The 25,541-nt window shown below is 52.2% G+C and overlaps 11 protein-coding genes across 11 annotated transcripts; 7 read left to right on the top strand and 4 right to left on the bottom strand.

Annotated features, from left to right (window-relative positions):
• Positions 1-204: 204 nt before the first annotated feature.
• On the bottom strand, positions 205-1,728 carry NUU61_000558 (uncharacterized protein; the record flags this gene model as incomplete). The annotated part of the gene is made up of 1 exon (XM_056651142.1): positions 205-1,728. The coding sequence occupies one exon, from the start codon at positions 1,726-1,728 to the stop codon at positions 205-207; it is 1,524 nt and encodes a 507-aa protein (XP_056515992.1).
• A 735-nt stretch (positions 1,729-2,463) lies between these two features.
• NUU61_000557 (pantothenate kinase) lies at positions 2,464-4,039 on the top strand (the record flags this gene model as incomplete). The annotated part of the gene is made up of 4 exons (XM_056651141.1): positions 2,464-2,700; positions 2,806-3,088; positions 3,152-3,662; positions 3,712-4,039. 4 exons carry the CDS (start codon positions 2,464-2,466, stop codon positions 4,037-4,039), a joined length of 1,359 nt encoding a protein of 452 aa, XP_056515991.1.
• Positions 4,040-4,723: 684 nt separating this feature from the next.
• On the top strand, positions 4,724-6,145 carry NUU61_000556 (uncharacterized protein; the record flags this gene model as incomplete). The annotated part of the gene is made up of 1 exon (XM_056651140.1): positions 4,724-6,145. One exon carries the CDS (start codon positions 4,724-4,726, stop codon positions 6,143-6,145), a length of 1,422 nt encoding a protein of 473 aa, XP_056515990.1.
• A 495-nt stretch (positions 6,146-6,640) lies between these two features.
• Positions 6,641-8,254, top strand: pigc (phosphatidylinositol N-acetylglucosaminyltransferase; the record flags this gene model as incomplete). The annotated part of the gene is made up of 2 exons (XM_056651139.1): positions 6,641-7,019; positions 7,080-8,254. The coding sequence occupies 2 exons, from the start codon at positions 6,641-6,643 to the stop codon at positions 8,252-8,254; spliced, it is 1,554 nt and encodes a 517-aa protein (XP_056515989.1).
• Positions 8,255-9,240: 986 nt separating this feature from the next.
• On the top strand, positions 9,241-10,744 carry NUU61_000554 (CAZyme family GH18; the record flags this gene model as incomplete). Its single annotated transcript, XM_056651138.1, has 4 exons — positions 9,241-9,317; positions 9,368-9,664; positions 9,704-10,342; positions 10,417-10,744. 4 exons carry the CDS (start codon positions 9,241-9,243, stop codon positions 10,742-10,744), a joined length of 1,341 nt encoding a protein of 446 aa, XP_056515988.1.
• Positions 10,745-11,020: 276 nt separating this feature from the next.
• On the bottom strand, positions 11,021-12,538 carry NUU61_000553 (F-box protein; the record flags this gene model as incomplete). The annotated part of the gene is made up of 1 exon (XM_056651137.1): positions 11,021-12,538. The coding sequence occupies one exon, from the start codon at positions 12,536-12,538 to the stop codon at positions 11,021-11,023; it is 1,518 nt and encodes a 505-aa protein (XP_056515987.1).
• Positions 12,539-12,701: 163 nt separating this feature from the next.
• Positions 12,702-13,367, bottom strand: NUU61_000552 (uncharacterized protein; the record flags this gene model as incomplete). The annotated part of the gene is made up of 1 exon (XM_056651136.1): positions 12,702-13,367. The coding sequence occupies one exon, from the start codon at positions 13,365-13,367 to the stop codon at positions 12,702-12,704; it is 666 nt and encodes a 221-aa protein (XP_056515986.1).
• A 1,312-nt stretch (positions 13,368-14,679) lies between these two features.
• Positions 14,680-16,764, bottom strand: NUU61_000551 (FAD-dependent oxidoreductase; the record flags this gene model as incomplete). Its single annotated transcript, XM_056651135.1, has 4 exons — positions 14,680-15,587; positions 15,647-15,827; positions 15,887-16,283; positions 16,340-16,764. The coding sequence occupies 4 exons, from the start codon at positions 16,762-16,764 to the stop codon at positions 14,680-14,682; spliced, it is 1,911 nt and encodes a 636-aa protein (XP_056515985.1).
• A 1,503-nt stretch (positions 16,765-18,267) lies between these two features.
• On the top strand, positions 18,268-19,810 carry NUU61_000550 (uncharacterized protein; the record flags this gene model as incomplete). The annotated part of the gene is made up of 6 exons (XM_056651134.1): positions 18,268-18,391; positions 18,460-18,485; positions 18,555-18,591; positions 18,647-18,720; positions 18,781-19,160; positions 19,231-19,810. 6 exons carry the CDS (start codon positions 18,268-18,270, stop codon positions 19,808-19,810), a joined length of 1,221 nt encoding a protein of 406 aa, XP_056515984.1.
• A 239-nt stretch (positions 19,811-20,049) lies between these two features.
• On the top strand, positions 20,050-21,785 carry NUU61_000549 (NAD-dependent succinate-semialdehyde dehydrogenase; the record flags this gene model as incomplete). The annotated part of the gene is made up of 4 exons (XM_056651133.1): positions 20,050-20,079; positions 20,204-20,291; positions 20,348-21,592; positions 21,649-21,785. The coding sequence occupies 4 exons, from the start codon at positions 20,050-20,052 to the stop codon at positions 21,783-21,785; spliced, it is 1,500 nt and encodes a 499-aa protein (XP_056515983.1).
• A 443-nt stretch (positions 21,786-22,228) lies between these two features.
• Positions 22,229-24,978, top strand: fluG (uncharacterized protein; the record flags this gene model as incomplete). The annotated part of the gene is made up of 2 exons (XM_056651132.1): positions 22,229-24,662; positions 24,758-24,978. Coding segments are annotated over 2 exons (2,655 nt in total), but the record flags the coding sequence as incomplete, so codon positions are not given.
• Between the last annotated feature and the right edge of the window lie 563 nt (positions 24,979-25,541).

Genomic DNA, 25,541 nt, shown 5'->3' with positions numbered 1-25,541 from the left:
ATTGGGGAAGGTATTAACGAACAAGCCGGGAATGTCGGCTGATATTGAAGATCGAGCTGGACCACCAGGTACCTATGAATACATAGAAAGCAACTTCTTAACTATGGGGAAGTAAGTATCTCAAAGTACCCTTCTTCTCTATGCCCTACTACCTAAACATCGATCTATTCCCCTGCGCATCTAAGCCGACAACCTCGACAAATTCTAGGACACAACATCCACATCTTCGTCTGGTGTCATTTCAGCTTCATGAACCTCCATTTCTTTGGTTTCATCATCCTTCCCGGCGCTCTTCGCAATGTCAATGTGTGACCGGGTATACTCATCTGGATCCCAGGCCAAAACCCTGGTTTCCATCTCTTCGACTTTTTGTGCCACGAGGTTCTCCATGTCATCTTTCTGCTTGGTAGTTAAAATATCCAATCTCTGCTTCCATGCGTCATCGGCACTCGCCCCCGTGGGCCCGAAGAATCGCTGATCGACTTTTTGCCAATAGATCGCATCAAACGCGAAGTTGTTTCGGGCGATACATGCAATCCAAAAGTCTCCACTCTCCCAACTCTCCCGCATCGGGCCAGAAAGCCGTTGGTTTTCTTTCAGCGAACCTTGCTGGATCCCTTCTTTTTCGCGATCAGTCATTGCCTTTAAAAAGGTCTGCAGGCGCCGCTCATACACGCTGCACCAATCTTCAAGGCCCTCGGGCCAGTATTCAGGCTTCTCGAGCAGGAGCCACCAAGGTGGTGCGTAGGAAAACTCGACCGGGGCGGCGTAGGTAAATTCCCAGTCCACAACCCCGACAATCTTCAAGTCCTCGTTCATGAGCACATTCGCAGGTCGAAAATCGTCACACCAGAACTTGAATGGGCCCTTGTCGAGTGATGCCCATCGCCCGGTGAGCTCGTGATCTTGAGCGAGCTTGCGGAAGAGATGTCTTGCAACGAATTTTCGTCGACAGTCGTCGGCAGAGTCTATCGCATCGTTCCTTTGGTTGATGAGATGTGTAAGGTGCAGCTCTGCTAGGGCTTCAAAGTATGAAGTTGCGCTGTCGTATGTTGTGTTGGGCAATTTCGATTGAGGGAGCGAGCCCAATCGAACCAGCTCATTCATCGGCATTGACAAAGGCCGAAATGCCACTTCCCAGGTAAAGTCGTCGATTTGGCCGAGAGAGCCTATTCGAGGTAGGGATAGCTTAGAAAGCTGAAGCAGAATGCTTGCGAGTTCTCCATAAACAGCGCTCAATTTCCCCTCGTCAATATTCGGGTCCAGTATACCACGATCTGATCTTGGGCACCCTGGCGTGTTGAGGATATCGTATACATTTCTGTCATGGGTAATATACTCCATGATAATAAAGGGGCTCAATTCCAAAGGGCTCTCCTTTTTGGTCCCCGAGTGGAGAACGAAAGGCGCCGGGATTGAAGTCCGATCATGGATATATCGCATGATTGCGACCTCATTGCGAATCTTCTCTTCTGGAAACATGGCCGCTCCAGGCTGTGGGAAACGTATGATAGCGGAGCTATTTTTGTATGTCATCTGGAGGGAGATATTGAATGCACCCTTTTCCAAGATATCAAATTCATCAGGACTTTCAGGTCTGTGGTGTCTAACAAGGAAATTCCCGACCGGTGTCAAGATGTCTGGTTCAAGAAACTGGAGGACCCAAGCATCGGCCACTTCCTCGCTTTTCTCCCAAGCCGCATCATCATAGCGCATGCGTGGTTTCATGGTTCTATTCAGAAGATCAATGTCAGAGAAAAATGCTAAACGACCCGGTAATATTGAGGATAAAGTGTGATGTCCTGGTAATAGCGGGGGCATAGAGGGATGAAGTAGCTGGGGAGTTGCAGGTAGCCTGCAGTAGTCGCCTTGCATTAGCTTGACCTTTGCTGACCACGCTGAGTGCTACCTCAATTGATACTATTGCAATTGAACTGAAATAGTGTCATAAATAGCCCTGGAAGTATTTTCTTTTCTTTTTCTTTTCTTGTTTACATTATGATGTAGCTCAAATGTGTATAGGGTATCACCAAAGTACCATTATATTCATACACATCCAGCTAGCAGTCTTCAATGACAGTTCTGTCATGCTCTGTTTTCGGCAATACCATCAGAAAAAATATCGGGGAAATATTGAATGGATTATAGTGCTCTTAGTAGAAACTGTGAAGTAAAACATTGAATGACCCTCCGTTGCAGTATAAAAATAAAGATAGTCTCAAAATAATGCTTATGCTCCCTATTTCTATACACAGAGTCTAGCGCAATGCAAGAATTACTCCCAGAGACATTGTCATCCATACGCCCTCGGCATTTCCCTCGGAAGTGATCCTCGGCCGTTTTTGTTGAGCAAGTGGACCCTTTCCACGGGTAGAAGGAGATATACGCCGTAAGCGTGGGCACGCCGACATCTCCAGAACACATCCCCCGACTTTCCTTCTTCTCCATATCATTCCAAGCATCATGGCCCCGTCCGATCGTACCGAGTCGGACCCAGACGCGACCTTGCGCCGCAAGCGTGCCGGTCGCCTGGAGGCCATCACCAACCCGGGCGCCGTCAAGATCAACGTCACGGGCGCGTTTATCGTCGACGATGAACCGCGATCGAAGAGTCCCGTGGAAGCTGATGGAGTACACTACGAGAACAAGGACATCCGACTCCCGCACCACACGGGTGTCGTCAGCCATGTGGCCGTCGACGTGAGTTGCCCCTTTGGCCCTGTCTTCCCCCGCAATACGACCGATGCCCCCCGCAATTTTGTGATCGAATTCGCCAGAGCCGAAAACTGACGAGTTTTTTGGTAGATTGGTGGATCGCTGGCAAAGCTGGTCTATTTCACCCGCGAGCTGGATGCGGCCGACAATGGTGGTCGGCTCAACTTCATCAACTTCGAGGCCCACCGGATCGACCTGTGCATCAACTTTATCCGCCAACTCAAGGAGGAACACGAGAAGCGCAATGGCTCAGTACCGGAGGAGCTGTGCGTGGTTGCCACTGGAGGAGGTGCTTATAAGTTCTACGACAAATTGAAAGAGGCGCTGGACGTCAATATTCTCCGGGAGGAGGAGATGGAATGTCTCATTATCGGTTGGTGCCCCCTGCCAGCTCCAGGCAATGAGAATTACAGCTGAAGATATGATCAATAACTAGGTTTGGACTTCTTCATCACCGAGATTCCCAACGAAGTCTTTACCTACAGTGATACCGATGTCGAGCCGATGCAATTTGCCGAGGCCCGACCGGACATCTACCCTTACCTGCTGGTTAACATTGGGTCCGGTGTGTCGATGATCAAAGTATCGGGCCCGAGACAATTCGAGCGTGTGGGCGGAACACACCTCGGAGGAGGTACCTTCTGGGGTCTTATGTCGTTATTGACGGGCGCCCGGACCTTTGACGACATGTTGGCAATGGCAGACCGAGGTGACAACAGTGGAGTCGATATGCTGGTTGGCGATATCTATGGCATGGATTACAGCAAGATTGGGCTGAAGAGCACAGCCATTGCCAGCACCTTCGGCAAGGTCTTCCGGTTGAAGAATGCAGCCGAGCGCGGGGCAGAGGACGGCGAAGGCTTGATCCGTGATCCGTCCGAAGAGGGCAACAGCGGAGTCAACTTTCATCATGAAGACATGAGCCGTAGTCTTCTTTATGCCATCAGGTATGTCTGAATGGTCGCGTCGGCCGGAGCCAACGCTAACATTGACCAGTAACAATATCGGCCAAATCTCCTATTTACAGTCGGAGAAGCACCAAGTTAAGCACATCTACTTCGGAGGGTCCTTTATTCGAGGCCACCGGCAAACCATGAACACTCTTTCCTACGCCATCCGCTTCTGGTCCAAGGGCGAGAAGCAAGCATACTTCTTGCGTCACGAGGGCTACCTGGGTGCTGTCGGCGCCTTCATCCGACGACAGCCACAGAACTGGGGTCGCAGAAACAGCGTCGACGATGTGGTAGCACCGCAGGCGGTCCGCAACCTCGCCCAGAACATTGTCCTGAATCAACAACAGAATGGCCAGTCCAGCTCTGTGTAATTAGCTCCGGATCAACCCTACACCCTACACCCTACACCCTACACGTCTTGCACATACCCCTACTCCCCACCGAACGAGAGTCGATGCCTTCTTTCAACGAGTCCATGAATGCATCCTCGGTCTTGTCTTGCCTGGAATGTCTGGAACCCCTCGTCGAATCTTATGGACAGGCTCCCTGCGCTTGTTGAATACGCATCGCTCATCCCCACCTAAACAAGGGTCTCAAAACCACATCCCTTTACTCTCGAACCCCTCTATCGACATGTCCGGCTCTTATTGAGCTGTCGTGTCTTGTTTTCGGGCGATTTTCCTGTCCTACCTCACAAAAATCACTGAATATACCCCTCGTCTCCATCCTTCGTGAGCGTGTTAAAAGTTGGCCTATATAGAGTGCTGGCAGAACGCTCGCTGTACTTCGGGTTGATGTATTACTTAGAATCCATTTTCTTTCAATTCCATGGGTCGATCTTCGACATAAGAGAGAGTCTTATGAGTTGCCTTTAGGATCATATTTTGACTTGGTCTCTTTTCTGCCTTTTTCTTTGCTCCCTCAATTTCCAACTCTTTCCCCCTCGAATCCACCATCCACAACCTTTGGAACCCTTCTCTATCTTATTTCCCTTTTGTCCTTGGTAACCTCGAAGCACACAACATCCTGCGGGCTTTTCGAGAATCCTGGCAGCCATGTCGACATATCCTGATATCAACGACCCAGCCAACATGCCTTGTGCCTCACAGGCACCTGAGACAGTGGTAGACCCTGGGGTGTTGCAAATCTCTGAAAATCCCCAGGAGCCTTCCGCAAAGCCCGCCAAAAGCTCCATCGCATCGGACATCTCGTCTGTGTTGACTGATGTCGACGACGTCCTTATCTACGATCCATTTGGCCCGCCCACCCCATCTCAGTTGATCACGTCTCCTCAAATCCTAACCCCAACCGCGCCTCGGGTGAGCTACTCGCTGTCTCCAGAGTCTGGGCTCGTCGAGATCACCGAAGATGTTTCGGATATCATCACTACATCTCGTCCTGGACCGGCCTCGCCCACTGCCAATACTTTGAAGCTTGCTCAAAGGCGTGTGGTGGGACCCAACCTACCATTTCCCAGTCGCATTGCTCAGATCCTGAAGATATGGCATGGCAAATATCCAGAGATTCAGCCACCCTGCTCGTCTAAACACACTCGGGCATCGACCTGGGGACCGTTCAGAGTGTTTGACCGCGACGGAGAGGAATACGATCTGTCTGTCTACAGGATTACCGTCAGATTCATCAAAAGGTTCTCGTACTACATTACGATTCTCCACTCGGAGAATGGGCCCGAGGAGCTGGTCACAAATTCCTCGCTTCTCCCGTCACTGAGAGGGTTCAACCACGGCTCAGGGGGTCGATACCTCGTTGCTTGGCTCGATGTTGAAGAGAAATTCGAATCCGAGGCGTGTGCAATTCGTGTTTGGGGTCGAAAGGACGACGTGGACATCGTTTTCAGTCCACAAATGTTTGACAACGCCGCAGATGGCGACATCCAGCCCGTCCAACTGTTAGGCTGGGACATTCCTCCGGCAAACCCAGAAGTCCAACAGGGAACGCGGCTGGTGATTGATCTCTGCGATGAGAGCGACGACAACATGGACATCTCGCCATCGTCCCCCCATACCCCTTATTCGCCAGAGCATATCCGCACGAACCGATCTCAGAACAGCGATGATCCCAACAAAACACCTACGCGGCAGTCGCGTAAACTACACAAGACGGAGCTGGACTCGGGGAACATGGAAGAGCTGGGCTTGGATGTCCGTCGCCGTTTGTTGGTGACTCCTCGCGTGCGCTTCAAGATGTTTTCGGACACATCTGGTCGCGTGCGGTACTTTCCGTCGGAGGGTTGTACGGTGGCCATGTTTTTCAAGCGAGCGAAGGAGTTCTACAAAGGTGTTGATATGAGTGCTCCCTTTGCTGTGCTGTGCAAGGTGCCTGGTTTGGAGGGAATCCGCTATCTTGGTGAGGGATGCGAGGATGAGTTCCGGATCTTGCTGGATGATATCAAGCGGTGTGCTGGGGATGATGATCAAGTTTACATTGTTGAGGTCAAGCCTGTGTGTGCGTTCTAGGTTGTTGGCATGGGTTTATTTGAGGGTTGAGGATGTGAAAGAAATGTGCATAAATCAAGAGAATACTTGTTTCGATTCATAGGAAGATAATGTAGCTTACTCACAGAACAACTATCACTCGACCTGGGTTTGGTTTCTTTCTTGTTAAAGGTAGAAAAGATAAAGTGCTGATTTTAATCGAAGATTGAAAGCAAAAAGAGGCTAGGTCAACCAGAGACATTGGAGTGTACCTTATAAATACGCCTCTCAAGGCAGTGAATGTCACTGAGTCACCTCAATTAGCAGCTCTCATTGCCCAACCAGGGCAATGGGGACAATTTTTTAGAAATATAAAGGAGCGAAGGCTTTCCTAATTGGGACGAATGTATACCTATAGAACATCATGTGACTATCTGACTAAGCCGCTGCGTGATTGTCGCGTTCAGACACCTCGACGTCGCAAGGCAGTCGCCCTGAGGATCTTCGCCATGCTTCGATGCCAGTCGCGTCTGCTCGATGACTTCACCGCCCTCCTCGCTACACTCCATTCCTCCTCCGATCCCCGTCGACACCCACCCTAACCGAGTGCCCGGATCTCAGTCTCCTGACCGAGAGGAACAGGGCCAGCCCGATCCCAATCGGCTGGCGCCGGAGGATGCATACTTTGCGCCGTCTCTATCGAGGGCGCAGTCGGCGCCCGCAAACTATGACGATTCTCTGCGATCTCTGAACGGCAATGGCACAGCCCCCGTAGGCAACGTGGCGGGGTTGCGGCCTCCGCGCGGAGTGCTCGGTGTGGATCCCAATCGGAAGGATGTTCGTAAGCTGCGAGGGCCCGGTGGACGCCGCAGACGAAAAGGCGCTTGGAAGAAATTACTTTGGGTCAAACAGTCTTGTAGGTGTTGCAAATGTCTTCATTGTTCCTGATTGCGCCCTGCTGACGGACAACCAACAGACCCGGATAACTACACCGACACCGAAACGTTTCTGGACCACCTCCAGCGGAATCCCCGAGTTCGTCCGTACGACTTCTGGCCTCTTGTCTCCGACTCGACTGTCATCGTGCAGCATGTGTGCTCCGTGGTCATTTTCGTTTGCTGCTTCGTTGGAATCGTCCAGGATCGAGTGAGCCCCGTGTCAATCGTCTGCTGGGGCAGTGTCGGTACCGTGATGGGCTGGATTCTTTGGGATAACTGGGTTTGGAAGGAGCAGGCATATCCTCTTATGACAGCACATGACAACGTCGGGGGTGATGATGGGTCCAGTTCCGGCTCGCTGACCAGTGCAGCCGTTCCACCGGGCAATGACGCCCAGCCCAATGGCACAAAGGCCAGCACCATCCACGGGCTCGGGCTAACTATGGCTGGTAATGACTCGAAGGAGAATCTACCGTGTCGAGAACCCGATTTCAGTGGGAAGTCAGACGAAACAGCAGACTCGGCGGCCCAGACCTCGGTTCCTTCTGCGTCGGCCGCCGGCATCGTCGACAACGCAGATACGCCGATGCCCCAGGATACCAATCGGTCCTCGTTATTTTCTTCACGCAACCGCCAACGCCTATCGACAGTCAAGTCGGCATTTTTGATCTACTTCTCCTTGCTGGGACTGAGTCCTATCCTGAAATCCTTGACTAAATCCACTGCGAGCGACTCCATCTGGGCCATGAGCTGCTGGCTTCTCATCATGAACATATTCTCCTTTGACTACGGAAGCGGGGAGGGCGCCGGCGCTACCAACTTCCCTGCCTCTCTTTCCACAAATGCGGCCGTGATGGCATCCACCGTGCTGGCGTCCCGTCTGCCGTCTACGACCCATGTATTCAGCCTGATGCTGTTCTCCATGGAGATTTTTGGGCTCTTCCCGATCTTCCGGCGCCAGCTACGCCAGAAATCCTGGACGGGCCATGTCCTGCTGACCCTAGCACTGGTGATCGTGGCCGGAGGCGCAGTCGGAGTCACACTAAGTGGCGGGTGGGCAGCGGCCATCATCGGTTCGGTTCTGGGCAGTATCTTGACTGCATTGGCGATGGGCGGCTGCAGCTGGTGGCTCATCAGCTTGCAGAAATACAAGAACGTCGTCATTGGGCCCTGGGATCCGGCTCGACCCATCATCCGACGGCATTGGAATTGAGGTCCTTGGGTTGTGGTTTTCGTTGATTGTCCTTGTAATATAGATCTGGCGTTCTTCTGGGCTTTGTTTTGCTTATACCCCTAGGTCACTGTTCGCATTAACACAACCGTATGCAGTGGACTTCGTTTCATGTTGTCTCTTCCTATTGTCAGTAGTCAAATATATTATACCCCATGCCGAAGACCTCGGGGTCACCGGTTAGAGTGGTCAGACTATCCATCCCAACTTAAGATTTTGGTCATTGGAGTTCTATCACTGCAATTTTTGAATTAAATTAAGTGTCGAATAACGCCAGTAGGAATGCCGCGATGAATGCCATGCCGATCTGGCATTCTGGCTGGAGCTATATCTTGCTGGCCTTTACACTTCATTGAGCTATTGGCAGCACAAGCCAGTGGGTACCACAAAGAAAAAGGCTATCAAGATAGAAACCATTCAAAGGCATTGCTTTCTATCTAATACGACAATCATATGTAGAACTCTCCAGGTAAATCGTCTTCCGAATCAACCCTCGGCGGCCAACATTCCAAACACTTGCCCCCTATGGCTCGGCCCCCTTTGCTCCAGCACTTCACCAACAACTGTTTCCTCGCATTCTCCGCCCATCTACAGGGATGGAATACATGCCCCGCAGTCCAGGACTGCGAGGCAAAGCATTGTGGGCGCTGCCATGTTGGAAGTTTCGGCTTTTGGGGTGCTGATCATTCTACAAGTGTGTTTTAATGTCTTGGCCCTCGATATCCATTTATACTCCCAGAGCCTGGCATTTGGTCCTTTTTTTTCGTTTACTCCTTTCTGTATTTGGCTTCTGTGTGCGTCTGTCTGCGGCTTCAAGCTGCCTTTCTGCCTGATATCGACAAGCAGGGTCTTGCTTTCGTTGCCTAATTTATAATTATTTTGCCTTTTTGTCTCTTGGTATTTTCTTTCATAAGACCTGCTTTAATTCAGCTCCGGCCTTGACAACTGTCGCGTGATCAGCTCCCACCATGCTCAAACAACTCGCTCTGGGCCTGCTGGCCGCTCAATGCGCCGTCAGCGTGCGCTTCGCCATGTACATTGACGAGTATGAGCCTCTCCCGATTACCCGCAATTCAAAGAAGCTAACACGCCTAGATACCATGTCAATGGACTCCCCAGCTCCGATAAGACCGAGGGCATCGACACGGCCATCATGGCGTTCGCGCCCTCGAAGCTCTTCAACTCCGACTCGCCGCCGTCGTTCAAGCCGTTCGAGTCGCCCGAAACCATGCGCAAGCGCTTCAGCCCGGACACCAAGATGATGATTGCCATTGGCGGCTGGGGCGACACTGCGGGCTTCTCGGACGGAGCCAAGGACGAGAAGACGCGGGAGCGGTACGCGAAGAACGTTGCGGCGATGCTCGAGTCCAATGGCTTCGACGGAGTGGGTGAGTAACTGTCACCATCTCTGCCGAGATCATCTACTTTCAGCCTATCGTTGAGTGCCTTACTGACGTGGTATGCAGACATCGACTGGGAGTACCCCGGCGGCAACGGTGACGACTACAAGCAAGTGCCCAACTCCAAGAAGACCTCCGAGGTCGAGACATACCCCAAGTTCCTGGCCGCCATCCGCAAGGAAATCGGCAACAAGACGCTGTCGATTGCTGTACCCGGCCGCAAGCCCGACATGATCGCCTTCACCAAGGAGCAGGGCCCCAAGATCTGGAAGTCCGTGGACCTTGTCAACGTCATGAGCTACGATCTGATGAACCGCCGTGACAACGTCACCAGCCACGCCAGCAGCGTTCAGGGTTCCCTGGATACCGTCGACGCGTACCTGGCTGCTGGCCTGGACCCCAAGAAGATTAACCTGGGCTTTGCCTACTACGCCAAGTGGTTTACTACGGACCCCAAGTCGGACTGCGACAAACACCCCATCGGATGCGGTGTCGTGCAGCTGGAGAAGGACGATGGAAGCGACAACGGCAAGTCTGGGTCGTTGACCTTTGAGAAGAGCACTATGAGTGCGGCGCCGTCGGATCTGAAGACTACGACGAATGGCAAGTGCGGGTTTGCTGAGGGTGCCAAATGTCCATCCGGACAGTGCTGCAGCACGTACGGCAACTGGTATGTTATGATCTCCACTTATCTACTTCCAACATTTCTATCATTGGAATTGGTCACATTCTAATGCTCTATAGTGGCTCCGGCGACGACTTCTGCCAGGCCGGCTGTCTCTCCGACTACGGCACCTGCAAGGGCATCTCGATCACCGACTCGTGGGGTCGCGCGCTGAAGGACGGCAAGACTGATGAAAAGGCCGGCGGCCAGTACTACTGGGACTCCAAGGTCAACATTTTCTGGTCGTGGGATACCCCGGACATCATTGCGCGCAAGTTCAAGGACATTGTTGCTGAGAAGAAGCTCGGCGGTGTTATGGCCTGGAGCTTGGGTGAGGATACGCTGGAGTTTGCGCATGTCGCTGCCATGCAGAAGGGGGTGAAGCAGTCGACCAAGTCGGACGCATAGAGGGATTGAAGTGGAGATGCTGGTTTTCTAGTCGATTTTATGTGAGCTACTAGGTTAGGGCTCAGTGGTTAGGCTGAGCAGAGACTTTTGCATGTTGCCGGAGGTGTTTTAGAACCAATTTGCATAATCTTTTCACTTATTTCTTTCTTTTTTTCTTTTTTCTTTTTCAATCAAGAACTCATTGACCTTAGGCTGCATTGATCTGTTCGGTAGGTCCATGTCAGGAAGCAAGGCTCCGTTCTCGGAGAATATCTCAGATGCCGGGACGCAAAGCAATCACGCCTCACCAGCCTCGTTGTCATCTTCCCCATTATCTTCATCCTCGCTTTCCGTGTCACTATACCGCCCAAACAGCATCGTATCGTCATAATCATCAAAGCGAGCCTCGACAGCAGTGACACGAACATGGAACTCAATACCACGCTCATGGCAGACCGTCCGCAGTTCCTCCGTCAACTGAATAACCTCGGGTCTCAACAAATGCAGATAATCCGGATACGACTCGACACAAGCATCCATATCCGTCTCCGACATATCAAGACGCTGCCATTTCTCCGCCTCGACATCGATCGCTCTCAGATGCGGGAACATCTCCCCTACCGCATGCACCAGCTCAAGAAGCTCCCTCATCATGATACTCTCCGCCCAGGGCTCTATATCTGACACCCACAGTGTTTCCAGCGAGCCTGGCAAAAACTCGATCAATGGCACCCGCGGAACAGGGTTGTGTTTATCACCGCTATGGCCAATCCCCAGGAAATTCGGTGCTCGGATATGTACGTTTCGAAGCATGCGGAAATCGGCCATCGATCCGATCCAGTCCTCGGAGTACGTGCCTCCGAAATAACTCGTGCGACGATAAAAAGACACTTCCATCGACTCCAGCGTGTCTTTCTTGAGCGCCAGCGCCTTTCTCAGCTCCGTGGGCGCGAGAGTGCGGAAATAATGCTTGGTGTAGTCGTACATGGAGACGTCGTCTTCTTGCTGGGTGAATTTGAAGGTTCGGAGATTCGTGCACGGGGCGATTAGATCGATGAACCCTGTTTCGCCGCTGCTCTGGGCCAGCTCGAGATGGGTTATTGGGGATGAGTTGGGCGGGAGTATGTTGTGTTCGAGATAGAAGTCAGTCATGAGCTGCCCTTTGAAGGTGTGCATTGACGGGAATCTGAAAAATGGAGCTACTCGGGGTAGTTTGAATCCCAGGCCCTCGTCGTCGAGTACTTTGATGACTGCTGTGTGCAGGCTTTGAAATGCGCGTTGTGAATCGAATGGCCGTGACTGCTTTGACGCTCGCGTGAGCACCCACTCTGAATATCGTGTCCCCGTGCCGCCCCAGAAGAGCTCTAGCGTCTCGATATTCGGGACGAGGTAGAGCAGGACGGCAAGCCAGGGATCGCGATGCTCGCCGCTGTCGAGGTCTTCTATCCATTGCGTCTCTTCCCAGCCTCTGTGACTGAGATTCTGGACAGCATTATGGAGCCTGCGAATAGATTCGGGCGATTCATAATGCTCATGTCGGTGGAGCTCAAATACCTTCCTGTCTGTATCGTATGGCAGCTTGCCCAGTTTCAAATGACGAACAGACTGGGCCAGCTCAGGATAAAGTAGTAAAGTATGCACCAAGGCTCTATGGGACCCTACACACAAGCAGGGAGTATCGATAGAGGTATACAGCATGGGAATCATCCATTCATACAGGGATCGACAGGACCGGGCAAGACTGAGCCAGTCATTTTTGGTGCCGACGAGGTCGAGAATGAGCAGAAGGATTTCCGTGGGCAGCTTTGCAAACATCCTCATTCAACAATTGCAAGTATTCGACATCATCGACGTATGGTCATGTTTTCTATCAGAGTCATTTGTAAGGTGGCTCGAAGAGACAGCCTCGTCAGCCTCGTGGTGGGGCTCACCGCGAGAGTGGGGTGGATCAGCAATCACGCTTCAGACAACAATCACTTTATTGGCTGATGATTGGATTTCGAGATGACCGGGCCTGCCACCAGGGCTTCTCGCTTGCCAGCACTCTCTCGCGCTGCCAGTTGCTCCATGCGCGCAATTGTCTCTCCCGTCCCAGCAGGCGCACACGATCCCGACCACGGCGTGGAAATTGTTCCCGGATACAGCATTTTATAGCTCTTTCGAGAAGATCAAGCAGGAAGTAGGCAATGGGCGCAATAACGAACAGGGCTAGTGCAACGCACTCGGGGCCGTGCTGGTCGATGATGTCGAACAGGGTGACTGAGAGGAAGTAGCTGGGTGTTCGGGCAGCGGGCTTGACATTGCTGTGGTCGGAACGGACCTGAAAAATGGTTGCTCTGTGGGCCACGTAGTTGCTTTCCGAATGGTGGGATTCGTCGACGAGGTGGGATTGTTTGGATTGTTTGGATGGTCCTGGCTGAGAGAGCTCGAGGGGGTTTTCCACGGACAAGTCGCGTTGCAGCTGATCGAAAAGCTCACGAAACTTCGGTCGAACTTGGGTTTGCCTCTCGGAAATGCTAGAAGATGGTTGCCAGCATTGAGTTAAACCCGGGCGAGATATAGTGTCTTGGGTTGCTCTTTGGACTGGAATTGCCGTGCAGAGCGAAGAACCAAGGAGGGCACAGTGAAAAAGAGGAGCCTTCATGATGAATTGATAATATACGTCGTGGTGGATATTGAATACAGACAGGAGGGACATTTATATATCTCAGAGAGGAGCCGGCATGTTAAGTGACCGGCGCTGTACTGCGCATGTGGCGAATGCCGCCACTTGATTGGTTGGGGCATACAACTACACGAGGCCAACTGAAAGGTTGCAATTACGCCTAGTAGGAGTGTTAATATAAATATAATATTTAAATAACCTAGATTTATTTTAAAAGCTTGATTATCTTTAAGAAAATAGTGCAATATCCTTTAATACCACCTTCATCAGCCCGGGGACGTCTCTCCAATACGAACCAGCGGTGTCCCTATGGATGTCGTTGTTTGGTCTGTCACTACTCGTAGCAGAGAAGTCTTACCATGCCTTAACAACCCATGTCCGTCTGCCTATACACAATGCCGTGACATCCTCTTCAAGAGTGATCAGTGAGATTGTAACCAGGGCCAGTTAAGGAAGAATACTTGTTTTTAAATATTCCCAAGAGAAAGAAAACCACAGGAGGCAATTAAATATATCTATGTAGACTAGATGGCGATATGATCACGCGGTTAGGTTAGGAAGAACTTCATTCTATCTCAAATAGGAAGGAAGTGTCTCGCAATTTTTGACCTACTTTTTCACCGTCACAAACAATACTAAAGGATTAATTTCTAATTTTTAACTGATAAGAAAAGGCACATACGATAAGAAAAACCATAAAATCCAGGTTTTATAATTATTTATTACCTAGAGCATCGTGATCTCATCAGAAGAGCTTCATGATGTCCTAAATAGGAAGGAAAGAAGTGTCCCACGATTTTTGACCTACTTTTGGACCTTCACAAGGACGCCAAAAATAATTGTATCCTGCCCAAAAACCACTAATTAATAGAACTTGGGAATCTTGAATCACGGCAAGTCATATTTAGCCGTTAAGAATCCATGGATGCATACACCGCTGTGTTAGGTGGTGATGGGGGGTCACTTGCTCGCATCACAAAGCTGTGGATAACTTCACTATGTCTCGATTAGGAAGGGGAAAAGTATCTCGCGATTTTTGATGTACTTTCGGGCCTTCACGAGGATGCAAAAATGAATTTGAATTTTGGCCCTGCGGAGCTGGTAGTTACTCCCTCCTTTTCTTTGGCTGCTTGCAGTAGATAAAAATCTCGGATTTGGAGTGACTAGGTAGTCCTTGCAAATGGAAAGTAAAAATGCGATATTAATCAATTACTGCCAGTTTCAGGTGCATCTGTACATGTCTAGAATATAAAAAGGGTACATCCATGCCACAGTTTCCGAACAGCAGACTCTACACACGACACAACCGGCCGTTCTGATCCGGGAGTCCATCTACGCTCTTCACAGCCCAGTCCTCACTCCCAACACCCGTCGGAGCATAGAAAAGAGACGTCGGATCATAGCGCTGCTTCAGACGGTAAAGCCGCGCATAATTCGAGCCATAGAACGCCTGCTGGAAATGCGGCTCACTGATATCCGACTCGGACATGTACGCACCAGCATCAGGACAAGTAGTACGCCACTTGCCCAGAATGTCGTTGGTGAAATGCTCCATCTTGGACTTGATATCAGCGTCGGAGGTGCCGTTGGCCCAGCTGGTCGAGGTGATGGCGTGCATGAGCGTCTGACGGAAAGCCGGGTTCGCCGAGTTGGGCAAGTAGCCCTTCGGCAGCTCGGCTTTCATGTTGAAAGCGAGCAGCGGGTAGCCCGCGGAGATGGTGGCACGCAGCGCATCGAAGGTTGCGTTCAGCTTGGTGGCGTTCTCCCAGTTCGCGCGCGGGAACAGCCGCGAGCCTGTCATCATCACGGACGAGGCTACCGTCTCCAGCGGGAAGCCTGCGGCCCAGGCGTCGTGGAAGTTGTTGTAGTAGGTTGAATTCGGCTTGAATGGGATGCCCAGTGCTTTTAGGTCGTGGAACCATGGCTTCATGAGGGTGTTGAACTCGGAAACGGTGTGGTTGACGGCGAAGAAGGGGTTCATGAGGAACGTGAACGAGTTCTTGCCGGTCGACATCACCCAGAAGTATGCGTATGTGCCGGCGTCGGCGTGCGCGGGGAATCGGTTTAGGTACGAACGCATGCCGGCCCAGAAGGTTTCTGTCGAGATGTTCTTGCTGGTCGAGAAGTTGAAGGTCGAGACGGTTACGCCGACCTTGGGGTGGACGCGGGAGATGACCGAGGTCACGACGCCGTAGGTTCCTGTTGAGAAGATACGTAAGATTGGGAGGATCGTATAGACAACTCAACACAAGACTCACCGCCGCCGCCACCACGCAGCGCCCAGAACAGGCCCGGGTCGCTCTTCTCAGTCACCGTGACAAACCGGCCGTTGGCCAGGACCACCTCCAGGGCCAGGACCTGGTCAGCAGCCAGTCCGTAGATGCTGGACATGGGCGAATGGCCGCCACCAAGAACATAACCACCAGCCACACCGACGGTCTATAATATACCAGTTAGTTTTTCGGTTCCAGGAGACAATAGTCTAGCCGTCAACGCACCTTGCCCTCGCCACCGACAGCGGTGAAACCCAGTTCCTTGCCCTTCTCATAGATCTCATAAGCCTGCACACCGGCACCCATTTTGACAGCCGGGCCGTGGTAACCAGAAATGCGGAAGTTCTCATAGTACTCGATGTCCTTCAGGTTGTGGGTCCAAATACCCAAAGCACCAGCACCGGTCGACTTGCCATTGAAGTCGTGGCCGGTATTCTTAACCACCAGACGAATCCCAGCGTTACGAGCAAAGTTGACCGCCAGCTGGATCTGGGCGACGTTGCTCACATTCACAGTGTAGCTGCTATAGCCACCCAGGGAGCAGGACTCGGAGGGATTCGTCGTTGGCAGACAGGATCTGCCCTCGAACAACGGCCACATCACCGAGGCCGGATCGGCAGCACTAGATGAGCGAGTCAGCAAGGCGCAAGCTGTGTCACGCATACGGCATATACGAACTGGATATGGGAGTCGGTCCATTGTGAGCTGATGGACTCGCATTTGTGCTGGTTATACTCAGGCCGTGACGAGTAACAAGATGCGGCCAGGGGTACTGTTCTAATAAGAGCACCGCCCAGCAGGTCGTCGAAGATTGACCATACAATCGGCAACGGCCAAGACAGATCTCCCGGAAACACTTTGCACCCTGTGAACAATGACCGCGGCTGGTGGTCGGTGCCATTGCTGCCAAACTTAAACAGAGTTGCGTGGTTTGAGTTGAGATTCGTAAATACTTTTTCTGTCAATTGGACCGTCTCGCTGTTGAACAATGGCGTTCCTGCTTTGGAGAAGGAAGAGAACTTTTGTCCTGCGACAGCGGCATTTCCAGAGGCTGCCAGCAGAAGCGCACTGAGAACCGCGCCAGTGAACCATGACGGAGCCATGATAACCAGAAGAATATGATCTGGCAGAGATTGACCGGGTGGATTCCGGGGGAAAAAAAGGGCACTCGACTTCTCTTATGAAAAAAAGGTAAGTGTTGATTGACCACAACTTACTCTCTGCCACGAGGTTGACAGTCGCCTCCACTGAATTCTGGAATTTGCAGAAAAAGACCTGCTTGCCACTTCAATGCCCCCACAGGCACTTTCGGTATGCGCACCGTAGCCCTGATTCTGCTCCACTGCCCGAGATCTAAGCAAAAGTCGGGTCTTTCTCCGACGCGATCTCCGAGACACGGATCGAATTCTGGTTAAAGGCGATTGTTGGCCACTGTTAATCTGGAACCGGGCTCTGGTTCGTGCAGTGGATTATCCAACTCCGACTAATGTTGCTGTTCGGCATAGGTGGATTTTCTTGTCTCTCATTTCCTGGTTCCTCCCACCGGGACTGGTGAAACCGCAAAGGCGAAATGATTCCTCGCAAGCCCAGTTCTTTTGGGAAGGCTACTATACTATGTCCAGGTTGGTGTCCATTTTGTCTCAGAGACAATTCAATTCACTGGTCTCGGGAAATCTGCTGGATTGTTAATTTTGCATGTTTTTTGCTCCACACTGCGGAAGATCCGGATCTACACGATGCAAGAAAAAAGCAAAAGAAAAATGATGCAAGGGACTCCATTTCCAAAATACACCGACACGGAGTGTTTTTTTTCTTCTTGCATATGCTCAAAGGAACCACATACTATGATCAACCAGAGCTCATCCGAGATCGCGATCCGACTGCCCTACATGTGGATCAGAGATCGATGTGAACCAAACTTCTCTTATACGAAATCTCGTCAATTGGTCGCCCAAAACCCCCTTCCATGGCTCGCAGTCCAACCGAGCTGTTGGTTCGATAGTGTCTCGGATGTAAGCCTGCATGGATAGAGCTGCCACTAGGATGCGGCAAAATGTTTGAATAGCTCGGCAATCGAAGTGCCGAAGAATCCTTCTGGAGTATTCCTAGCAACCCGAGGATGGCATTTGCGCACAAACACTTGGTTATGCCCAAGTGAGGTTGAAACTTACATGCGTAGATTTTTAAGTATTCGAGCGAGAAGAGTAGATTCTCCGGCTTGCTAGGACATCCCAGGGCAATACCACCTTCCGGAGCCCTGGATTTCCGTCCATACGATTACCGAAGACGCTGCAGGGTTTGCTCTAGTTTTCTGTGTATTATTGGCTGTATATTGTTGAGGGCCATAGGGAGAACCATGGAGGGGCGGAGCCACAACCCTAATGTGTCCAGGGGAATAGCCGGCAAAAACTGGTCTGTCCCTGAGCCCCAGTTGGAGAAAAAATGAAGAGAACAAAAAAAATACAGAGTCGGCAAAGTAATTGGTGTTTTCCCCGTGGCTGGTGGCGGACTCCAGAGCTGCGTTGGCGTTTTTTTTTTTTTTTTTTTAAACCATCTCTTCGGGCTGAGTGGCATTTTTTGCTGGAACTCACGTTGGATGCTTGAAAATGATTGACGACCACCACCAAAAAACGGCGCTGGGTGTCGTGGTCGCCTTTCCTATTCTCGGTGGTATTGCGGTTCTGCTTCGGTTATGGAGTCGATGGCTCTCGCGATCTGCGCTGTCCAGTGGTAAGTCTTGTCGTTCTCTCTCCAGTGATCGACGCAGTTGCTAATTAAACGCTCTGAGGTTACTGTAGATGACTACTTAATTACCGCGGGATATGTATGACGAACCTCATTAGATCGACCTGACATATTTGCGGAGATACTGATATCATTGTGATTGCGATAGATCCTCGCCCTCTCACAATCCGTGACCTCATGGTACTGTGAGTGACTCTTCCACTACAACGTTAAAGGAGACCCGTTCCTGACCCTTCTTAGATATCAAAACCAACTATGTCGGCATCCACGTCACCAATATCCCCCCAGACTACGACCCCAAACCAGGGCTAGTCGTACGTGCCCTTCTCCAGCGCATATATCAATCAATTGCATACTGACACAGACATCGACAGTGGAATTTCGCAAACCAACTCCTCTATAACCCAACCCTGACCCTGGTGAAGGTGTCCATCCTGATATTTCTGCGGCGTCTGGAGTCCCGCTCTCTCGTCGTTAACGGCCTGATCTGGAGTTCAATGACCATTGTGGTTCTGCTCTTCGTCGCTGTCTTGCTGGTGGATATCTTCCAGTGTCACCCGGTAGCCTACGTTTATGATATGAGCATCCCCGGCGGGAAATGCATCGATCAAGGCGCGTTCTATGTTTCGACTGCGGCCCTGAATCTCTTCACGGATCTGATGGTGCTGTCGATTCCCATCATTATTACCTGGGGTCTGCAGATGCCGATCCGGCGCAAGATTGCTGTCTGCATTATTCTGTGTCTGGGTGGAGTGTAAGTTCTTCTTCTTTACCTTAATTCCACCACCATCTAAACATCTACCTAACAACACTCCTCCATATAGAGCAACAGCCGTCGGCGTCTGGCGCATCGTCATCCTCGCCCAAGCCTTCCTCTCCAAAACCCCAACCCCAGACCCAACCTACTCCATCGGGTTCTGCAGCTCCGCCGTCGAAGTCAATGTCGCCGTCGTCACCGCCTGCGCCCCCTCCATGAAAGCCATCGCCGGCAAATACCTACCACGCCTCCTCGGCACGTCGCGCCACGGGGACTCATCCGGCTACGGAACCGGCACGAGCAGGTCGCGCAATCGGTTCCGGAGGTCGCGCATCTTCTCGAACCACAAGTCATCGCAGGTGCGCTCGGAAGACGACGACGGGTTCGAGATGGCCGATCCGGCAGGCAGCCGTCACCGTGTGGATGTGGGCGTGGGGAATACTGAGCAGTTTGATATGCGCAAATATAAGCGTGGTGGTGATAGTCCCAGTATCTCGAGTGGGAGTGCTAGTGATGATGGCGTTGCTGGCATTGTTAAGACGACGGATGTCTCGGTCAGATATGCTACCGAGCAGATGACGCCGCCGCAGACGGAGGATGGGCGGTCGCGCGATGGGAAGCCGGCTAGTGTGGATAGTCTTGTATAGACTATTTTGTTATTATTATTATTATATATATATATTGCATTTTTTTACATATTTTTTACATATATTTTACATATATTTTACATATAGATCTACACTATGTGACATACAGTAAGGATTTCGATGTAGCCGAGTTCCCGTGAGGGGTTTGTTTCTTCCCCACCTTATAAATTCGCCGACCCCCAGTGCGCCGTCGCTATTGTATATCTTCATAATAATTGAATATTTACGAGCTGCAAACCATGGCCACTCAGTATCAGCTGCCGTTCCAGGTACGAGTCTTGCATTTTCTGTTCTGTGGTGGGGGTTCAGAGAGATGTCCGAGATGCCTCGGAAAAAAAAAAAAAACATCATGACTCGAAGGACAACAGCATGGACTAATGCCTTCCCTATCAGCTAGCCGACTCTAGTCTTGTACACTTTGACTCCTGTGTCGGTGACAAATGGGTAGGAGCCAAGAGTGGTCAGCGGTTCGAGGTGCTTGGTAAGATTACAGAGAGTCTTTTGACCAGACACAATATACTAACAGCATCTCTACAGACCCCGGCACCGACAAGGCCTGGGCCAGCTGCCCCGCCAACTCCGCCGATGATGTACCCGCCGCGGCGGAGACGGCGCACGCAGCATTCGAACAGTATCGCAAGGTCAACCCACGGCAACGCGCGAAATGGCTACTGAAATGGTACGAGCTGACCGTGGCGGCGCGCGACGATCTCGCGCAGATCATCACCCACGAGACGGGGAAGCCGCTAGCCGAGGCGTACGGGGAGCTGGAGTACTCGCTGGGGTTCCTGTGGTGGTTTACGGGCGAGGCAGAGCGCATCCACGGCAGTGTGTCGGTGCCGGCTGCGCCAAATCGCCGCTTGTTCACTATCAAGCAGCCGATTGGAGTGGCTGCGGCGCTGGTGCCGTGGAATTTCCCTGTCGCTATGGTGCTGCGCAAAGTTGGCGCGGCGCTGGCGGCCGGGTGCACGATAGTCGTCAAGCCGAGTCCCGAGACGCCTGTGTCGTCGCTTGTGCTTGCGGAGCTGGCGCAGCGTGCAGGGATCCCGGCGGGCGTGTTTAACGTTCTTACGACGGACTTGGAGAACACGCCAGCGTTGAGTGAGGCGCTGTGCAAGCACCCGCTCGTCAAGAAAGTCACCTTCACGGGGTCTACTCGCGTCGGCAAGCTCGTGGCTACCCACTGTGCGCAGGGCCTGAAGAAGCTCACGCTGGAGCTGGGAGGGAACTGTCCGTTTATCGTCTTTGACGACGCCAATCTCGACCAAGCGCTCGACCAACTCATGACTCTCAAGTGGCGCCATGCCGGCCAGGCCTGCATCACCGCCAATCGAATCTACGTACAAGCGGGGATCTATGACCGCTTTGCAGCTCTTCTCAAGGAGCGCACCGCTGCTATCGTCGTGGGCCATGGTGCCTCCGCGGGCACTACAATGGGCCCGCTGACCACACCGCGCGGTATCGACAAGGCCAGCGCCCAGGTGGAGGATGCGCGCCGTCGAGGTGCTGATGTACTCCTAGGTGGGAAACCGCTGACCTCGCGCCCGGGGTACTTCTTCGAACCGACCATTCTCTCGGGGATGACGGCCGACATGCAGATCTCGCACGAGGAGTCCTTTGCGCCCATTGCGGCCTTGTACCGCTTCGAGACAGAAGACGAGGCAGTGCAATTGGCTAATGCCACCAGTATGGGGCTGGCCAGCTATGCATTCACCAAAAACATCGATCGCATGTGGCGCCTGCTGGAGAATTTGGAGGCAGGGATGATCGGGATGAACACGGGTTGGTTTCGCTTTCACCCCCCTCATAATCATTGCATACTAACTTTTGGTCCACAGGCAATCAATCGGCCGCAGAGGCCCCGTTTGGCGGCATCAAGGAATCGGGGTATGGCAAGGAGAGCGGCAAGGAAGTGGCAGTCAACGAGTACTTGGTCACCAAAACGGGAACCTTGACGATCGAGGGACAATATTAGAGAGATCAGTTCGATCATTTTTTTTAGGAATTCCAAATAAGAAGCCATGCGAGTGCCAATGTGACCACTCGGTCACCCCCGAAAGGAATCTTGAACGAGACGTGGGTTTAAAGTGAGAGTGACAGCGGGCGATCGTGAAAATTACTGCGTTGAGTATAGTTGACGATGCACGGACGGGACTGCTTTTTACTGCTGCATTTTTTCCTTACTCGCTTACTTGCCGTTCATGGCAAAATTGCTGTCGAGATCGAGTCAGATCGTGCAGCATTGTGCATGTCGGGGCTTTTCGCGAGGACTGACCAGCCTTGGGGAATTTCCGTGCAGGATGCTGTGATATCCAATCCCCCGGGTTCATTCTCTTCCTCTTCTTCTTCCTCCTTTTCTTCTTTCTTTCTTTCTTTCTTTCTTATTTTTCTATCGCATTTCAAATACACTCATCCATCATGGATTTGGACCCCCTACGGCATTTGATCCAATCCCATCCGTTGATCGACAACCACGCGCACAATCTGCTGGGCCGCGAGTCAGTCGCTGACTACGACACCTACCCGCTGGAGGCCATCACATCCGAAGCCCACGGTCGCGCCTTGGAAAATGCGCACACCACGCTGCCACTGATCCGAGCTATCAACCAGCTAGCCGAGCTCTATGACAGTTCCTGTACCGACTGGGCCGATGTGCTGGCGGCCCGGGATCTCTGGGTGCAACAAGACTACGAAGGCCTGATTCGGCGGTGTCTGGCTGGCACGCACGCTCTGCTCCTGGATGACTTATTAACCGACGACGATGTTGAATCCTTTGAATGGCATGACCGCTTTACCGCTGCGCCAACGAAGCGCATCGTGCGCATTGAGGCCGTGGCCGCGTCGCTGATCACTCAAATGCTGAGTGGCGAACGTAAGCCCGGGGAGACGGTGTGGGTCGATTTCCGTCAGCGCTTTGAGCAAGTTCTGGCTGATGCTATGGCTGACTCTGCTGTCGTCGGCTTCAAATCTGTGGTCTGCTATCGCACGGGCTTGGACGTCGACCCGTACTCGTCCGACGAGACCACGCTGGCAGGGTCGCTGGCTCGTACCCTCGACTCTGGCACGCTCAAGTCCGGTTTCCGGATCGAGGACAAGCCGCTGAATGACTGGCTGGTCCAGCAGACGCTGAAGGCAATTTCTTGGGAGAAAAAGAAGACTGGGGTCGTTAAGCCGCTGCAGTTCCACACAGGCCTCGGCGACAACGATATAAACCTCGTCCGCGCCAATCCCGCTTATCTGCAGCCTTTGATTGCTCACTATTCGGATGCCGACGTCGTCCTGCTGCATTCGGCTTATCCGTACACGCGCGAGGCTGGGTATCTCGCCTGCGTGTATCCGAATGTCTATCTCGACCTGGGCGAGGTGTTTCCGATGGTCAGCCGGAATGCCCAGGAGAGTATTCTTCGACAGAGCCTGGAGATCACACCTACCAACCGTCTGCTATGGAGCACAGATGGCCACTTTCATCCGGAGACTTTTTGGCTCGCTAACCGGCAGTTCCGCCAGGCACTAGAAAAAGTAAGGTCATTCCGTCGGCTTCGGTCTGGTATTGTTGCTTATCACTTTTTCATCTATCAGGTTCTTGTAGACTACGTCCAGCATGGCGACTATACTGCTCAGCAGGCCATGAAAGTCGCCGCTGACATTCTCTTTTATAACTCCAATCGCCTCTACGGGCTCAACCTTGAACTACAGAACGCCTCTAGTATTCAGGCTCGGTCAACAATAACCAGTGGACACGCCCTGGTCCCCGCCTCAGACCAACTAGATGCCTTCCTGCAGATTCATTCAGATGTAGAGTACATCTGGATGCAGTGGGTTGACTACACAGCAACAGTCCGAGTCCGCATGTTCCCAATCCATGAATTTGCCCGTATCGCCCGAGGCCAACGACGCGTCGGAATCTCGATTGCAGTGCTGAGTATGTTACAAGACGACACCGTCACACCGGAAGGATCCACAACGGGCCAATTCTACCTAGAACCCGACCTCAGCAGTCTCTACCGCAATGGAGGCATGGCAGTCCCAGCCGCGCCGAGTGCAACAGTTATGACATTCTGGCGATCTGAGTCCAACCAGCCACTGGATGGATGCCCGCGAAAAGTACTCCAGAACATTACCAACAAACTGCAAGCCGAACAGCAAGTCGATGTTCTGTGCGGGTTCGAAATCGAAGTGGTGTTCCTGACACCAACAACAACACATCCACAAACAGGGAAAACCAACGCGTACAGCCCAGCCACAAACAACCACTCATGGTCCCAAATGACAGCCGACACACGCCGGCTTGTGCCCCTGCTCGAAGAAGTGACCCGGACGCTGGCGTCGATGGGCATCTCGCTACAGCAATTCCACGCCGAGTCGGCACCGGGCCAATTCGAGTTCATCCTCCCGCCCGCAACCCCACTCGCCGCCGTCGACGCTCTCTTCGCCGCACAGCCAGTAATCACTGCCGTCGCCGAGCGCCACGGCCTGCGCGCCACGGTGCACCCTCGCCCTCTCCCCGCCAGTGCGGGAAGTGCCACTCACGCCCACGTCTCCATCACCCCACCCACACGCGAAGACTGTTTTCTGGCTGGGATCCTGGCTCACTACCCGGCCGTGGCTGCCTTCACTCTCTCCCAGGACGCTAGCTACGACCGCGTGCGGTCCGGTATTTGGGCCGGCTCGGAGTGGGTTGCCTGGGGCTTCCAGAACCGCGAGGCGCCCGTGCGCAAGATCGAGCCGGGGCACTGGGAATTCAAGTCGCTAGATGGGCTGGCGAATCCGTATTTGGCCATGGCGGCTTTGCTGGCGGGTGGGTATATGGGAATGAAAACGGAGATGTCTCTGTCTATGCAGGAATGCACTGGTATGTCTGCTTCTACTTTTCTTTTTATGCCACTGTTTATATTCAGTGTTTCATTTCTTCCAAATTTTCTAATATTTAACTGACTCTGACTACAGTGGACGCCTCCACCCTCTCGCCCTCCCAACGCACAGCCCTAGGAATCACCACCCCACTCCCTAAATCCCTCGCCCAGAGCCTCGACGCCCTCCAAACCGACGAATCTCTTCAAGCTCTGCTCGGTCCGGAGCTCGTGCGCAACTACATTATTGTCAAACGGGCCGAGTCGGCGCGCTTGCTGGCCATGCCGGAGGACGAGCGCCGGCTGTGGCTGCTGGAGAGGTATTAAAAAAAAAAAAAACCAGCAACAGCAATGAATATAAGCATATACTTTGTGTGTGTTTACTAGTGGGTGGGGGTGTATGTTATTTGGGTCGATTCTGGGCTGCGGTTTATTTGGTTATGGTTGTTTGGTCTACGGATTTGGTGTTTTTTAGCTGGCTGTCTATATCTGCATCTTGTTAGCATTGGGTTGGTGCGCGTATATACCCCCTTTATCGAATGAACCTTTTTTTCCCCTGTTTTATTAGGCAACAACGGGTAAAACAACAGGTTCAATATAAACCATTAAGAATAGTTGTGTTTTCTTGTTCTTTTTATTATCTTCATATCAGCGTAAATGTACGAATCACTTTTTATGCCACATGCTTGCATCCCATGTCGTGTACACAGGGCATATATGGCGCAGTCAGTAGTATGTGTAGTGTCATATGGGATAAACCCACTTACCGAAACACCGTAAATTTCTACATGGTTTTGAGAAGGTATGTAGCAGCACCTCTAAAGAAACCCCAAGATCCCTCCAGGGCCGACCTTCCTGGGTTAGCAAGTGCCATCTCCCCG

Source organism: Penicillium alfredii (assembly GCF_028826965.1).
Source record: "Penicillium alfredii strain IBT 34128 chromosome Unknown utg000001l_segment0_segment0, whole genome shotgun sequence".
Lineage (NCBI taxonomy): Eukaryota > Fungi > Ascomycota > Eurotiomycetes > Eurotiales > Aspergillaceae > Penicillium > Penicillium alfredii.
This window is presented reverse-complemented; position numbering and strand designations above follow the sequence as displayed.